At 39.1% G+C, this 18516-nt stretch overlaps 1 protein-coding gene across 1 annotated transcript in view; it reads left to right on the top strand.

Annotated features, from left to right (window-relative positions):
* Positions 1–18516, top strand: part of LOC139445160 (guanylate cyclase soluble subunit beta-2-like) — a 72489-nt gene that overhangs the window by 21231 nt on the left and 32742 nt on the right. The window contains exons 4-5 of the mRNA XM_071226271.1: positions 2606–2789; positions 4263–4339. Coding sequence (XP_071082372.1) covers positions 2606–2789; positions 4263–4339 — 261 coding nt within the window. The remainder of the gene's footprint in view (positions 1–2605; positions 2790–4262; positions 4340–18516) is intronic.

Genomic DNA, 18516 nt, shown 5'->3' with positions numbered 1-18516 from the left:
AGAGCTGCGTTCCGTTGGCACGCCAGAAACCTATGATTGTGGGTTCGAATTCCGATTCGCCCGATTGTTTCAAGGTTTGTCAGCACCATATCTGTGCTCGTGGGTTTCACCGAAGTGGTAAACGTCTGAGACCTGCATCAGACACTGATACACCATGATATAACTGGGACACTGTTCAAAGCGGCGTTAAACTCAACTCACTCAGTCATTGTTGATAATGCGTTCTAATACGTTTTCAATGAGCCACCCTTCTGATTCTATCATCATTTTCCCCTTCACATCTTCCCGTTCAAACAAAGCACTCATTGTCATTGTTTTGTACACAATTACACCACCATACCATTGACCCCATACATCAACCACGATCCCTGTCACACAGACATCGCGGAGAAATGCATAAGGATCGATTTACACAAGACTCTCTCCCAAAAGAAAGGACAGGACTGTGACATGACTTATAATAGGGAATAGGGAAAGATGTCAGTGTCCGATATATACATAGTCATTATCTTGGTGGGGGTCTTCGCCCCGTGGGTTGATTGGGATGGGATATAGAGACCCGTGTATGACTGATGCATCTTTGTAGTGCTCTGGTGGAGTAGGGCTTGTACACTTGATCCAATGTCGCTCTGACCCTTGGGGGAAGCATGCTCCTGAATAATAATGAACGTGATTGATAAAGACAATATAGACGCCATCAACCACATTCCGTCTCTGTTGATTAAACGGCGACTTATATATACGTTGCCTGCTTCAGTAAATATTCATAATCCGGCTTGTGTATTCATAAGATAAGCTGGCTTGTTAATTTTCTTGGGTTAAATGGAGCAAATGTTTGATATATATCAGTATGCATTGATTGACGTAGTAAGAGTATATGTGCACAGTCGTGGATAATGGAATGATGATATTAGTATTTGCACTGCCATCAAAAACTGGCCAAAGTCGACTGTTAGTCCTGATTGCTGTAGATGTAGTTAGGGTACAACCTTGTGCCAATATGGTACCATTGGCCCTAAGCCCTTCTTTCTGGACTCGAGTTAGAACATGTCGCCGTATATCAACCAGTCAGCTGTGTCAATGTACTTTTCCAACCAGTTCAACATCCATCTCGAATAGACCGCATCCGTGGTCTAGTGGTAGAGCGAAGGTCCGGGGTTCGATCCCCGGCCGCGTCATACCAAAAGATGTTAAAAGATGGTACTAACTGTTACCCTGTCTGAAGCTCGGCATTTAGGGGCTAAAACAAGGACTGGTCGGCTCTGAGTCAGTATACTGTGTCTGAGTGGGGCATTCATGTTAAACTGCGGCATGGTATCTCAGTGAGCTAGCACTATAAATCGGCATCAGTCCGTACTAGTACAAGCAGCCACACACACGTACATGCACGTCGCTATATAAGTGCAATAATCTTGGAAGCGACGTTAAACCCAATTTCACCCCATCTCACCCCCATCTCGAATATGTGGTCAAGCTTTTACACAATATTAAACTATGCTTGATCAGTCGTATCATCAATATGATTTCATCTGTGATCAAACGTGTGTTCGAACTAATGCCCTGAAAAACAGCGTTACCATTATAATAGCTAAAATGGATGGAATTTGTTATCAAATAAAAAGAAACAACAGTATCGGTTTTGAAACATTTACTGCAATCAACACGAATGTCCCTGACCCACTTTTACAAATATGGATACGTCATAGAAAAAAACAGATGACGTCACTATTGAAAATGACGTCACCTATTCCTATCCTATGACGTTCATTTCTGATAACATGCGGGCGGTTTAATGATCATTCTATCCATTTTAGCTATAAGACATAATATAAAACTATGCTTGATCAGTCTCATCATCAATATGATTTCATGTATGATCAAACGTGTGTTCGAACTTGTGCCTCATATGTAGAGACGTCAATAAAACAAACACTGAAATAAATATGAACACATACAAGAGTAGATGACCCTACTGATGAAAGGGGACACTTTAAGGAATTAACTGTTATATCTATTTTCTGAATATCTGTTCATTTCTTTTATTCTTGTTAAAAGGAAAAAGATACGTTTGTAATTGTTTTTACTTCAAAGCTGATTTTCCAGTCTTGAATAAGATGCATCAGCCTTGTTTTCTGTAAAAGATCGGCTTTGGAAAACAAACAAGTGATCACTATTATTAACATTATCAACATTATTATCAGCCCCCTGTATTCACATACATTCTCTTACGTACTCTGGACACGTTGCAAGCTGCAATCCTTGCACTGTAGTGCATATAGTAGTAGTAGTAGTAGTAGTGGTGGTGGTGGTTGTGGTGGTGGTAGTAGTAGTAGTAGTAGTAGTGGTGGTGGTGGTGGTGGTGGTAGTCAGTAGTAGTAGTAGTGGTGGTGGTGGTAGTAGTAGTAGTGGTGGTGGTGGTGGTGGTGGTCAGTAGTAGTAGTAGTAGTAGTGGTGGTGGTGGTGGTAGTAGTAGTAGTAGTTGTAGTGGTAGAAGTAGTAGTAGTAGTAGTTGTAGTGGTGGTGGTGGTGGTAGTAGTATAATGGCTTTGCGCAGAAACTTGGACCTGGAGAAATTCATCCCAACATGACTTCCTCTGTCTCTCAGATCTGTCTTTGGAAGCGGTATTGGAGGTGTTTGGCGATTACTTCGTCATCTACTGCCTTCGTCATGGCTACGACAAGATGCTAAAGACACTGGGAGGGGACATGAAAAGCTTCATCCAGAACCTTGACTCACTCCATTCCCTACTGGCTCTCAGCTACAAGAACATAGAAGCACCATCCTTTAGGTGAGTAAGTCTTTGGCTGCTGCACTTCGGGGTTTAAAATATAACATATATCAGCAGTAGCTGGTTGGCAGATATCGACATGTGAAACGTCATCATAAATCATCTTTGCCACGTACTTGCTCAATATGTACTGCAGTTACTTAAATAAACTTCATAGAGATTCTTTAACCGTTGGTAAGTATCTAATACATCATTCTTCAAAGCTCGATAACCATGTAATACAGCGTTCATTAAATGTTGGCAAGTATCTATATCTAACGAATTGACCATCAGAATTGGCGAAGAGTATATTTCATTCATACGGAGAAGTATGTTTGACCAAAGGTCTCCACGTTGAGGCTTAAAAGGTCAAGTTACTAATATTGTGCTAAAAATACATGCATCCATTGATAAAAAAAATAATGTCATTTGAAAATATTCCATTCAATTCCCACGCTCAAATAATTAACACACAAGTGACAACAATGAGTATATGTATCTTAAATACCAACTTTAAACATATTTTGCTATATAGTTCATATCATTGTACGCATTTGTATGTGTCAAACCCATTCCTAAATGTTTTTAAAGAGGGGCTATTGGCTTAAAATGTGACATAACCTCAGTTTAATTACAGTAATCATAAACAGATGCACATCATACATTCAAACGAGGTGACAAAGAGGTGTTTCAAATTCGTGAATCTTATATTTGCTATTTGCATGTGACTAGGTATTTTCTGTTGATGAAAAGTGACAATATTGGCCACTGTGCTGTCACCAGGTATGACACCAAGTATAACCTGGAGTTAAAATTAGAGGATGAAGTTTCTTCCCTTGTCAGTGTTAAGAGGAGGACAGCAATTATCCAGAGGGGAAGAGGAAGCTTCGAAGATCATCCAAGATTTCGAAGACCTTCAGTTGCCACCACGAAGGAAAACGTTGATGAAAAATTGATTGACTATGGATGATCGAAGACACACCACATGTCTCATAGCCAATATAAAAGGCATCTCTCATGAACATGAGAGATTTGAGAAATGAACTCGGCATGACGAATGTTTCAGCACGCTGTGTCCCATGCCTTCTGAGTTCTGATGCTCCGGTTTATCAAACCAGCTGGGTTTGTTGAACAATGTGTGGCAATGAACTCATTAAACACCCTCCGTATTCACTAGGTTTGGCTCCCCTGAAATGTTCACCTGTTCCCAAAACTGGAAGAAAGAACTGTCTGACAGGCAAATGATGATGACGTCATGGTCATTTTTGTTGTGTTGGGAGGACCAAAGGGAACACCAGTGGGGTCTAGACACTCCAGCATCGTTGACAAAAGTGTTTGGACCTCGGAAGGGGTTAATAATAAGAAAACCAATCAACTCAATCCATCAAAGTAGGCTAACAATCTGTCAGTCATTCCTTATAGTAAGAACACTTGTGTACTTAGATATCCCTTGTGTATTCAATGCGCTACACATTTTCATATCATTGATTTCAGATGTGAATCTCACCCTGATGGCTCTCTCATGTTGCATTATTATACAATACGACCTGGACTCTACCCCATTGTTATAGGTAAGTGGTTCATATGTAGGATTTAATAAATATCTGATCCATTGTAGGATTGCTTCCTTTTAATCCGCCAGTTTTTACTTTGGTCTAGCATTGTGTGCAACCACTGATGGCTGAAGTGTTATTGTAAATCCTGCACGAAACAGAAGTCCCCATAGTCCCCAATAACGTGGTCTAACTGTGTTTGTTGGTGGTCTATAGTTGGATTTTAATAGTAATAACTAAAGGTGTTGACATAGTATGTGTTATAACTTCGAATTTGTTATATATTCAATATATGATATTTACTCACTCACTCTAAACCAAGTTCCACTGATATGCTTAATCGTATTGATTACTTTAATAGGATTTACAGCATCCAAGATACAGATTTAAGTAAATGACACACGTGTGTTCGTCGTTGTAAAATTCCATTATTCCGGATAGATTCCAGTGCACAGTGTACATTTCGTTCATCTTAAGCAGATAAAAATAACCCGAAACAACAATAATTCTCCAATTTGGAATGCCACAATGCCAGATCAGAGAAATATGCCTGTTGGCAAAAAATGCAAGTATGGAAAACCCCCACAAAAAATAATTTGTCCAGAGCAAAGAACCCATGTCAGCATTTGCAAATGTTAGTGTGCAGATTGAGAACCCTTGTTGGTTATGTACACAGATGCGCTCTAACATGGAGATAATTATCATGCTCACCTATCTCATCTCGCTGGAACTTGGCTCAGCATTTACTTGAAGGATACTGATTAGCAAGATCGGAATACCTCCGTGTCTTTGTTCAGCTACGTCCCTCGGGACATCTTGAAAGTTCATCTCGAAAATGTCAGTAGTTTGCCACACAGTGACGGGTTACCATCGTAACAACAGGCAGTACAACCATTCAACGGCTCTTTGATTTCCAACCGATTGCCTTCTTTAGGTTTCATTGCAACGAGTGATCAAGCTTATCAATCTGACTATCTTTGTATAAACACATATCGACCCTCAAATAATGACCCTGTATTGTCTTTAGAATCGAGCAATAAAGACAAAGCTCAGCGATGCCGTCGTAAATAAGGATAAAGTAAATATAAACTCAACAAACACCGACGAAGCTGCATCTGTTAAACCTAATCATGCTTATTTCTGGTATGGATGAGCCCCACGGCCAGTTTTATATGATCTTGGTTGAAGTTATGTATTTAGTAGTGATGAATCTGCACTAAATTGATCGGATGGTTAGGCTTGGACGATAAATAGAGATTAGTACACGAACATGTGTGTCATACTGATTTTACAAAACGAGTGTCAGAATTCTTCTATTCCCCGAGCAAAAGCGAGGTCAGTGCATGGGTGAGTGAGTGAGTTGGGTTTAACGCCGCTTTTAACAGTATTTCAGTTACATAGCGGCGTGTCAGCTTAATTTGGGAGGAAAGCCCGAAGTGATGCAGGTCTCAGACGTTTACCACTTCGGTGAAACCCACGAGCACGGGTATGGTGCTGAGACCTAGAAACATAATCGGGGCGAACCGGGATTCGAACCCACAATCATAGGTTTCTGGCGTGCCCAAGGGACGCAACTCTGCACAGCGAATCGCGGCGCCTTAGACGACTGGGCCAGCCGTGCCCCCAGGTCAGTGCATGGATTCTAACACGAGCTTCGTAAAATCAGTATGACACAGTTACGAGTGTAATTATAATAATTTCTTTAGTACTCATTATTTCATACTCCGTTTGAGCTCCCCTTTAGAAAAAATGATCACGATCGGCGTGTTTGAAAGCAACAATAGTTGAATGACATCTCCAGCTATGACGTCGTTTCTAGTGTGACGTCATTCCTTACGTCACAATAAGATTCGAATGACGTCGACAATGCCGTCCGGTTGACGAAAACAATACACTGGTAAGCGTGAGTGAGTGAGTTGGGTCTAAGTTGAGTGAGTTTACCAGTATTCCAGTTATATCACGGCGTGTCAGCTTAATGTGGGAGGAAAGACCGAAGTGATGCAGGTCTCAGACGTTTAACACTTCGGTGAAAGCCACGAGCGAGGGTATGGTGTTGACAAACCCAGAAACATAATTGGGGCGAACCGGAATTCGAACCCACAAACATAGGTTTCTGGCCTGCCCAAGGGGTGCAACTCTGCACAACGAATTACGGCGCCTTAGACGACTGGGCCACCCGTGTCACCGGTACGCGTGAAAGGATATGTTCATGTGTGTTTATAAAATCAGTTATTTCTAACCGAATCTGTAATAACTTGTCTTATAACCTACGAGGGCAAACATATCGGGATTCATAAAATTCGCATGTGCCCTAGGGTCATATCACGTCACGAGTGAATTGTTTCCGTCATCCGGACGGCAATTTCGACCTCATTCGAATCTTATTGTGACGCGAGGTCGGAATGACGTCATACTAGAAACGCCGTCATAGCTGAAGATTGTTGACGTCATTCGACAAAGTGTGGTTCCGCTGCTGTTGCGACTTGTTGTCCTTCTTGGTTGACACTAAATTTCGTCTCTGTATGTACATCTTCTTCAGGTATTAAATAGAAAATTATATTCGTGTTCATGGCGTACTATGTTTACGACACTCGTGCCTACATTCTCGTGTCGTAAACATAGTATGACACGAACACACATATAACATCTTCTTTTACCTAAACAGACGGCGTGGATTATGGATCTGAATAATAAACCATAGGCTTGTCTGGTCCAGATTCGGTTATTTACAAGCCACAGTCATTTAGCTTGAAAGTAAACAGTGTTAAATGAACAATGAAAAAAGCTACGTGGTGAACACATATGACGCAAAGCATGATCGGAAGCCGTAGAGACAACGTCGCTACCTTCAACTTGTCACCATACGCTGGAAACCCCCCAAGTTACCAGCACGAGAGCAGGGAGTTAGGTTGTTAATGTACATTTCAGAATCTGTATGGCTGCTATTTGTTTTTATTCAGCGGGGGCTGTTTCATTACAGCGGCCAGTCTGTCTATATAGTGGAATCTTGGAATCTGTTGAAACAAGGTCACTGTGGGACCGAACATTTCGTCAGGTTGAAAAGGAGGTTCGGATTAGCGAGGTTATAGCAGGAGATGCAGAAATATGAATAATGATAGGATTCATTGACATGTCAATTGCAGTACATTCCGGACGTACTTGGGCCCAGTATGGACAGCAATCCGGATTAGTCAGAGTCCGGTTTCAACAGATTCCTTAGTATTACTATAAACTGTGACAGATGTCGAGTACAATACGTTGAGAATGACACCCTTTACAATGTCCTTACAATTCTCTCTACAATAGCAAAACAGTAAAATTTAACCGTGAACTTATGAGAGGGTACGGCAACCGGAGCTCTACGGTACGACAGTGCTGTCTCCGGTCCCCGTGGTTGTTAGACTGCTTTCAATCACCCAAGGCTTAAAGCATACACACTGGTGACCATACTCAAATTTCCTCCAATTACTCGAGTTGGAACAATTTCATTTATTTAGAAGGTCGTACACTGGTGTCTGTTTCAACGGTGCCGGTTGTCCACACGTAAGTATCGAGGTCCTTTGCCTCCATTGTGACTTAACTGTAAGTAGGAATATTCAACGGATTTGACGTGACAAATTATCTGTTGTTAAAGCTGGGTTGTGCGACATGGTTGACATACGCGTAGAGGTGTGTGATCTGTGTGTGTAGAATATTAAATTTCCTTTCAGAGGGTGAAAAAGAATTTGCAAATAAAATATTGGTTTCAAAAGCAGACAGTGATAAATGTTATCCGAAATTTTGTTACGCGTAAAATAACCCTGGAATCGTACACCGATAAAAGTAATGTGCGATGAAAGTTGTTTTATTAGACAGCTTTATGGAAGCTGCAATAGCGGTTAACATGGGAAAAAAGTAGACAAAACGAGAGGAGTAATTTTTTAGAATCCCTTCTGCAAATGTGTGCATATATATTCAACAAACATGGAAAACGTTTTGTTGATGTCAATATATAACTAAAAGTTTTAGTTATAAGATAAAATGAAAGGAATTTACCTATAATAACCTATAGTTATAATATGAAATTTCAATATTGATACATTTTGTAGTTACATTTGGATTTCATCTTCTAAAGGTATAAAATATGGTATCCGTCACGTAATTGGTCAATTTCTTGTGTAAATAATGTTCTAAGAGGAGATTATCACTTTGACATTGTTTTATCCTATCTCTAGGTAAGATATGATATTGAACATAAATACATATCCATACTGTAATTCACTGCGTAAAATATATCAAAATATAGGCAAAGTATATATCATAATTGCAAATGTTAACAGCAGGATAGAATGACCGTTTGTACTTTTCCCCTCAAGGCCTTCGCCTCAAAGAAAAGGGGGCACGGATGGCCCAGTCGTCTAAGATGTCGCGATTCGCTGTGCAGAGCTGCGTCCCTTGGGCACACCAGAAACCTATGATTGTGGGTTCGAATCAAGGTTCGCCCCAATTATGTTTCTAGGTTTGTCAGCACCATACCCGTGCTCGTGGGTTTCACCGAAGTGTTAAACGTCTGAGACCTGCATCACTTTGGGCTTTCCTCTCACATTAAGCTGACACGCCGTGATATAACTGGAATACAGTTAAAACCCAACTCACTCACTCACTCATTCAAAGAAAATACCAAATAAGTAAGTGAGTTTAGTAATCGCCGCCTTTAGCAATATTCCATCAATATCACAGCGGGACCAAACATGTGCCGATGACTGATTCTTATGATCAGTGACAGCCATACGTGGGATATTCAGGGGCATGGCTGATTCAGCGATCCTGTTTACACAAATGTGTCGTGTAGGTAAATACGTATACCGTCGACGTTGTGCGTGATTTTGCGTCAGTTATGGCGTCAATGTCCATTTCTATTGAATATACCAAATTCTGTTGAATTTACCATTTTAACTAACTACGATAACATTCACATCATATTCTCATTTATGTTAGGTAATGTATGATACGTATAGATGAATGGATCTATCAAATTAAGAGAAAATGCCATATAGTGTAAAATCTAAGCCCGTACAGTTTCAGAGCACAGAGTTTGTTTTCACGCCTAATATATTTCTCTTAATTTGCTCCAGACGTCTCATAACTGGGACACGTGAAACGTGATTTTGTCAACACAAGGCAATAAGGCGGAACGTTCACTACGGTGGTCGTGTTTGCCGATTTTCTAACACATGCTAAACGAGTCTAGGATTATTGGTGAGTGAGTGAGTTTGATTTTACGCCGCTTTTAGCAATATTCCAGCAATATCACGGCGGGGGACACCAGAAATGGGCTTCACACATTGTATCCATGTCGGGAATCGAACCCGGGTCTTTGGCGTGACGAGCGAACGCTTTAACCACTAGGCTACCCGACCGCCCAGGATTATTGGTGACGTAACTGAATGAGTAATAGTGCTTTGATAAATCACAGAGAGCTAATTAGCTAGTTTTGTCAATTTAATCATTGAAGTAATTATCTAATAATTAAATTTCGGACCATACGTGAAATGACGATGGTAATGTTGTAAAATGAAGAAGTAGAGACATTTACAATGTAACTAATTTTCAGTAAGATTGCTTTGCCTAAACTGACACCGGGTGATGTAGAAAAGAACATTTCTCACAGAATACAATCTGTGAAGTTCATTTGCTTGCGTGATGTACTTTGAATTTACTCAACTTCAAACTTTGGGTTGAAGAGCATTGACATATATGTCCCTGTGGCATCCAGAGGTTAACACTGAGCAATACACTAACTGGAATTTTCCCGTCACTGTTAGTGTTACACAAACATGCACGGACAAAATCTTTCAGGAAATGTCAATTTTGTTGAGAATTTCAGATTACGTGATCAGGCGTGATTTGCGGCTTTTGCCCCTACATTAATGTTGTTGAAAAACGTCAATTTCAAGCACCGATTTCGATGAGGTCAATTCAGGGACGAGATGCTGGTTGTGGGACTGCGTGGCCTTGGAGCATCTAAAAGATGTCTGCTGGTGTAATCGAGTTTGTGTTCACTGCGCAACTCGAACTAACGTGTATCGGGGTAGGTCCCCTTCACGACATGTTTCAAATAAATCTATCTCCAAAACAAAGAGATTTAGGCGAGAATCATAGATCATAGCATATCGTCATGAATGGGGCCGTTTATATAATCAAACGTTAGTTATTCCATTTTACGACAAGTCGGGTATTGCGTACGGCAGAAGTCAAAGAGAGTTCTTTGAACAATGGGGTCATTCATTTGTTTACTCCTTTCGTGACGCCATAACTCTGTATGACGCCATCAATGGAATGCCATTGCAAGGTAGATATTGTGGGAAATAAGTCAACACGCACGTTTTTGAATATTTGCCAAAAGATAAGTGTGCCATATAGAAATGATTGTTTTCTTATATAGATAAACCTTTCATGTATAAGTAGTTATATTATTTACAAATTTAATATACTTTTATGCAAAACTGTTAAGACGGTGAGTGAATTCTCTGTACCGGCATCTGTTGTAAAACTTCTTTTCGGCGCGGTAGTTAATACGTGCGTCCAGCTCAACAAAAGGATCACGAACTTCCACTTTTTCCAATTGGATAGTTACCATCTACTTTTTTTTAGGAATACATGTATAGGGGCGGTCGGGTAGCCTAGAGGTTAAAGCGTTCGCTCGTCACGCCGAAGACCCAGGCTCTGTTCCCGACATTGGTACAATGTCTGAAGCCTATTTCTGGTGTCCCCGACGTGATATTGCTGGAATATAGCTAAAAGCGGTGTAAAACCATACTCACCAGACCAGCGGACACCTTAAAGCGAGGAACATCAGAATTTGGTTGGTTGGTTGGTTTGTTGTTTAACGCTGCACTCAGCAATATTCCAGCTATAGGAGGGTGGTCTGTAAATAATCGAGTCTGGACCAGACAATCCAGTGATTGACATCATGAGCATCGATCCACGCAATTGGGATCGATGACATGCTTCAACCAAGTCAGCGAGCCTGACCACCCGATCCCGTTAGTCGCATCTTATATTTACGACAAATGTAGTCGTTTTTTACGTCAAGCATGGGTTGCTGAAGACCTATTCTACCTCGGATCTTCACGGGTCTCAGAAGTAGGCTAGAATGGCGGAATGAGGAAACCCATGTAGGACATGAGTAAGATATGAGTGAGTGAGTGAGTGAATGAGTTTGGTTTAACGCCGCTTTGAATAGTTTTATGGTTGTATTATCACATCGAGTCAGCTTCTGTGGTAGAAAAGTTCACCACTTGGACGTAGCTTATCACTTTGGTGAAACCCACAAACAAAGATATGATGTGACAACCTCGAAACATAATCAGGGTGAAACAGGATACGAGCCCTTTATCATATGTTTCTAGCAGGTAAGGGACGCAACTCTGCACAGCTAATTGCGGCGCCTTGCACAACTTGTCAATCGTGCCGCCAGCTGCTTGGGCGTTTGTTGTACAAATGGTTTTCCGCGGCGGGGTGAATGTTCCTTGTTTTGAGGGGAGCCAGTGCAAAGATAGATAAAATCGGTACAAATTATGTCGTGAAGCAATGATTTGTATGGAAAGAGGGGTGATGTATTGAATAGAAGTGCTTTGTAGAAGGAGCGGCCGTGGAGTTATCTATTTCATTGAATGAATGAGGTATCGTATTTTGCATTAGTGAAGATCTTTGCCGCCTCTGCTATGTAGGACGCGTGGTGATTACGCCAGCTTTACGTATAAGAGGGTTTCGGAATGGCCACGTACAATCGAAAGTTCCTATTGTGTTTCAGCAAAATGTATTGATCCCAGTCACGAAGTCTTTGCGCTAATTAACAGTTCCATGTGTTATCAGGGAATTTACATTATACATTACATGGAGCCATATTGCCCACAGTAACACGTGTTCTCGAATTACCATTTCCCGAGTTAAAAGTACTCATCCATTATGTTTAGTAACGCTCATTGTGAAAATGGATCGACGCGTAACACGTTTCACTGCATCAGCTGTAGGAACCCTTGTGTTCGTGCTGCGATGTCAGAATCATATTTAATGTAGCAAGAATGTCCCATAAAGTCCAAGCAGCTAAAGACCAACCTCGACTTTCAGATTTGCGGTTGTTTTTGAGTATTTGATGCCCTGAAAATTCAGTTGGAATCGGCGATGTGTGTCACAGGTTTCAAATGTCAAAATGTCAGCATATCGAAAACTCAATTACACCTGAAATCAAATGCTTTCGACATTCTAAAAATATTTGTTATTTTTATCCCACGGCATATAATGCGGGGGAATATAGCGATCATCCAGTCTGTCTGTCCGTCCGTCCGTCTGTCCGTCCGTAATCATTTCCTTTTCCGGGGCAGAACTCGAAAACAATTCAGTGTATTTGATCGAAACTTGGCATATCTATCAGTCACATACTGAAGTTGTGCCTTTTGCTATTTAGGAATTTTAGAAATTATTATTTTTTACGTTTCCATGGTAACACGTTGGATTTAAGTTTTCATATAAGGTGGGTTCATTTATGGATTATAACAAATAATCTGTTAAATATTTCCTTGCCAAACATTGCATGTACACACTGAACTGGTGCCATTTGATATTAACCCCCTGGATGCCAGAGGGACATATATGTCCTTCCTCTACAGCCCTCACTTTGAAGTCGAATAAAATTCAAAATACATCACCCACACAAATACACTTCACAGTTTTGAATAAGGTGGGAAATTCCCTGTTCTGTGTTATCATCCACAGCCATTTTAGGCCAAGCAAAATTATTGAAAATGACCTCTGAAAATTAGGTACATCGTAAATGTCGCCATTTTTTACACATTACAAAATCACCACTCACGGCGTTATTTACAGCATGTTTTGAAATCTAAATTTAGGATATTTACTCGGAGAAATGAATTTCAAAAATAGTATATCAGTGATCACGGGTATCTGTCTTTTATGAAATCACCAATGATCATTCCAAAACGTCTCCGATAACCCGAGAATCGTTTCGAATCTTTTGGAAAAGACGCAAACACGAACGCCGAAGTGAACTTTCCGCCATATTGGCTAGTGTTTACAAAATCACGTTTCAGGTACACGGGTTATGAGGCGCCTGTAACATCGCGTATATTTCAAACTTTGCTGCCATACACACATCCTTGAATTCCTCATACATTTTAGAATCAAATGACCAATGGTCTTTGTCACCAATACAAAGTGGCTGGATGAAATCAAGCAAAATATGTTAGGTGTGAAAACGAACGCTGTGCTCGAAAAACTGCACTTGTTTGAAATGTAAACAAAGCAAAATACAGATTTTACACAGTGTAGCATTTTCTCCTATTTTGAGCTATCCATTCGTCTAATCTTTCAAGACATTGGCTCAACATTTCCAGAATATGCACTGGAAGAGACAAGTAGGAAAAATTAGGGTATTCAAAATAGATACATTGCAATGATTTGATATTTTCAACAGAAATTGTCAAAGTTACCGTCCTGTGTGACGCCATGACTGACGCAAAATCACGCACAACGACAACGGTATTTATCGGAATTTCTGCCCATTTCGGTTCTTTTCAATGAAGATTATAACAAAAAATAACAGTACATAGATTGTCAGAATGTTTCTGACTACTTACATGTCACATTTATGTATATACGTTCCCTGAATCAACGAAAGTCCCCTCGTAAAATCCCGTGTACTGTTGACAGTGAACACGCCATTTTGTAAAAGTCGGTCACAGGTAGTGATGTCATACGTCAACATTGTTGTACTTTTTTGGTAATTTCTTTGAGGTGAAGGTCCTTGAATGAGAGTGCACACGATCATTGTATCATGTTGTTTACAGTTTCAGTTATGATGTAGATTTTGCATATGTTTTATACATTTTTTCACACAATTAATCTCCCTTTGGATATTTGTCAATGTTCAAAATGATATCATACGCAAATATAAGCCACAACATGTATGAACGAACCTTTGGTAATCTCCTGTTTGTTTGAACATTGTTTACATAACAATTGATAGGTTTTTAGTGTCGAATACGATATTTCTTTCCTTTGGACAAGTGTTACAAGATGAAGCGTAAAGGTAACTGCAGCATGTACGTATTTCTTGGGATGTGTAATAGTCAATATCATAAGTTCATATAACCAATGTCTTTGAAAAGCTGTTTCATTTTATTTTATAACTAAAACTGAATAGATCTATGTTACTTTAACGAAATGGATAATATTTTTCGTAAAAAGACATGCACACATTTCTGAAAGAATTGTCTTGGTCTTGGAATTGTTTTTTTTGGTTTTTTTTGTCGTTTGATACACAGAGCCAGGTGCGTGTTAGCCACAAACAATTTACGAATTATTCCTCTTGTTTTGCATTATATAATCAATGGGTTCATTCTTTTTTCAATATTGTGATCACAGGATATTAAACTGTTCACTTTATTTCTCAAGGAATTGTAAAATGTATAAAATTAAACCCATGCCAAGTACCCTAGCTGTTGGTTCAACCGTATACGATTATCCTGATAATTCTATACCAATAGAGCTTTCTGTCGATGGTACACGCGTACAAACCTAATGCAACTACTGAAAACATCAACATAACTTCTACAATGATGCCAGCAATACCTTTTTGCATTTGGGTTAACCGCTTATGGATACGATGTGTTGTAAAGTTCGATTTCGATCTGTTTTTCCTTTCATTGAAACTGTGATAATGGCGCTGTGATTGGTTTGCTGAAATAGTATTTTCCATGTGTCTAATGTACATGGTACATGCTGTGATTGTAGGAGATAATTGATAACCAATTGTGTATGCATATATATCATCAAATACACATTACTAATCTCTTCAGAAAATGGAATATATTATAGCTCGTTTTCAAACATTCTGCCATGGATATTAGATCAAAAATTAATATTAGATTTACAAATTATTTATGTACACTGTACTCTCGATTAACGTATGATAATCAATTGCAAGTCTTCAACTCTTATTTGATATGTCATCGGAAATGTCAGCAATGATTAAAATTTATTTTATTTCGTTACAATCTGCAATTTTATTCAAATAGGCTAATAGACGGTCGGTGATTTCCCGCCGCTGTGAATTTGTCGTCTGGACAGGTGCGCGTGATTTGACCTCGCGTGTTGTGACGTGGATGACGTCACATGAAACAGCTGATCTAATGTTGTGGTAGTATAATGGATACACGTGGTTTCATTTTCCAAATAACAATATTCTCTTTGACTGAACTAGACAGCATATCTAGAACATCACGATTGGAAAATGTCTACGGCGACCGAGTGAATGAGACCGCATATCATTTGACGAACAGTGTTCGAATATTTGGTGCAGTTTTCTAATTTTGGTATGTTGACATGTGCTTTTCATATCTGTTTGAATGCTTGATATTCCAAAAATATAATGTGCATTTAGTTGAGTACAGTGAGAAAGCTGTCAAAATGGATCCAATATTAAACAACCTAGATTTTTAACATTTTAGCTTCATCTATTGGAATCTCGAATGGTTAAATTTATAACATAAACAGTAAAAGTAATTAGATCTACTCACAATATTTAGATAATCAATTTCTGAAAGACAAAAAGTTTTCAGTGTAAATGTGATTTCGTTTTGATGTTTTATATAGTTATATTTATGTCTTTTTTTTCACTTTGCATTATCTAAATTACCAAATACTTCGACCGGTGACATAGTAGTAATTAGATTCCACTTTGTTTTGTATCCTAAGTATGAAATAGATAAAAAAAATTACATAAATATTTGTCTAAGAGCAAAATCAATGCATTCTTGTGGGGTTTTTTTTCACCATTTTAATTTGTATAAAATTCCCTCCAAGCTGTAATTTAGCTAGGCCAAAATTAATAATAAACCATTTTTATTAAAGATTTTGCTGGTTAAATTTTCGAAGTTCAATACCAAGAATATATTTTTCCTTTTATGACAAATAATTCCATTACTTTCATTGACCTACGATCGATCATTATCTATTTCAAACTTTTCCTTTAGTAGAATGGGATGGAATGGGAAACTAGTGGAAATAAACTATCACGTATGTCCTTAAATGTACATGTACATATATACCTGGCTAGGTGTAAATACACTTCTAAAGTCGTATTTATAAATCAAATGAATAAATGAAAGAAAAAGTGGTATTTCATGGACTGGCCATACAAGTATATTTTGAACAAAGGTCAAAGTTAGGCAGCCAAGTGCGAAATACGAGCTGATACGAGGATGTATGTTTTCTGGTGGCCATAGTGAAACAATGACATATGGCGCCTGAGTTGCGAGTGATCGAAAATAGTTTTGTTGAATAGATTTGCTGCCCATGAAAACGTTTCAACAATTTTGATTGAATCTACATGTACTTACTCTTGGGTTGTGTAACGTTAGTATAATCTTGTTAATTATTAAGAAATAATAATGATGCCCGATATTGAGCGATGTCAATTTGAGTATTGTTAGGGCTGTTTAGCGATCTTTCACATTTTGTCCTTTGAAAATGTACGATGTCAGTTACCCCGAAGTTGTTTTTATAACTAATATAAGAGCACGGTCACTGAAACATACATGGACGTAACCGGGATTTCTTCAAGATATACATTCCAAACTGTCATTCGTTTTGGGACATAATCTTTGAAACAGTCTGCGTATGATCATTAATTACGACCACTTCCGTCAATTTTGTTTTTACGTCAAAAACACGCACAATTTCATCGGGATTTATTATCGGTAAATATAACTCACGGAAAATTCTCAGTGAATGTGTACTTCAACATAAATATCATATGTCTATCACTGTTAGGACATGTACTTGCCAAAGATATGAATTATTGGTCATTTAGATTTCAAACAAGGGCGCTTACTTGACTTTGCTTGCCATATTCGGGTGCGTCCATATTACGATTATGTGGAAAATTAGGAAACTTATAATACCAGCACTTTTATCGATGGCTGGGCAGTGCATAGATCTTTTGGATTTGGTGACTTTAGATACTGTTGGAAAGACAATCAACTCGAGTTGCATGTTATACAATTTGGTAACACTGTGTGAAGAAATAAAGACGTTGCAACACTTTTAATACAATGTATACGTTTTTGTAACCGCGACGTCAGCACAGTGCGGCACTGAGCGGTTTGCAGGCTGACTGACGTCCAGGCACCATGAGGGTTAAGTGTGTAATTCTGACAGGAGATGAAGAGAAATAATAACAATATCAGGAGTTTTAGAAATGTTTATTTTAGAATTTCCATTGCAGCTATTTTGACATGGGCTAACAGAAATGTTACCTGGTTTGGGACCATAACGTGTTAAAATGAGCAATGTGTGATATAGATGACTTCGTTGACTATACGCTTGTTTAGTTATTGTTTCTTGTAATTTGTCATTTGTTTGCATAAAAAATCCCACAGAAACACACATGGTTTACTTTCCATTTCATATGGATGCAACCATGGTGGATCTTTTGTTGGTAAACAATGTATGCTTCTTAAAGAACACTCAACTCTTGACTCTTAACACTGCAAACACGAAAACGTCGTTTTTTTCCGTATATGGTCATTGGACGGAAAAACGACTAAAAATTCATTAAAATTGATTAATTGGTCAGCGTCTAGAAAGTGTCCAGAAAAGGGTCGAGTTTTTCAAGCGTAAAATGGACGGAAAAACGATGCTTTTTGCTCCGCCTTGTACAACTGTTAACGGCCAATCAGATGGCGCTGGTCCCCCGACGCACGTGATGTCCAAGGCTTCCTTTCGGAAGCTTTAGGTTTCGTATTTCTGGCATGCCTTGCTCTAGTATCTCTCGCGCGCAGTGCAGCGAGATTTGCTGATAAGTTAGTTTTAGGATATGTTACATGTTAATGGAATTCAGACACGCGCCAAGAAGTCAAACCAAACAATGTTACTAAGTTTATTGTGGTAACGGCTATGTACAGTTACCCCTATCGGATAATGGGTTGTGTTTCATTTGGTTATAACAATGACTAATTTTTTAATGTGAAGTTTACAAGATATACGACTTGGACGCGAGGTCGGTCACATGACGTTCTTCACGTGACTGTATTCTTGAAAAGCCGTAAACACTGACTGCTTCCACATTCCTGGGGAAAACCCTTGGAATTCCCTGGTACGAATTCATACAGAAGCGTGGTTGCAAGCCCATT

The sequence above is a fragment of the Haliotis cracherodii genome, unplaced genomic scaffold (assembly GCF_022045235.1).
Source record: "Haliotis cracherodii isolate W230 unplaced genomic scaffold, xgHalCrac1.p SCAF_6, whole genome shotgun sequence".
In the NCBI taxonomy this organism is placed as follows: domain Eukaryota; kingdom Metazoa; phylum Mollusca; class Gastropoda; order Lepetellida; family Haliotidae; genus Haliotis; species Haliotis cracherodii.
Note: the sequence above shows the minus strand (reverse complement) of the source record. Positions and strands in the feature narration are given on the sequence as shown.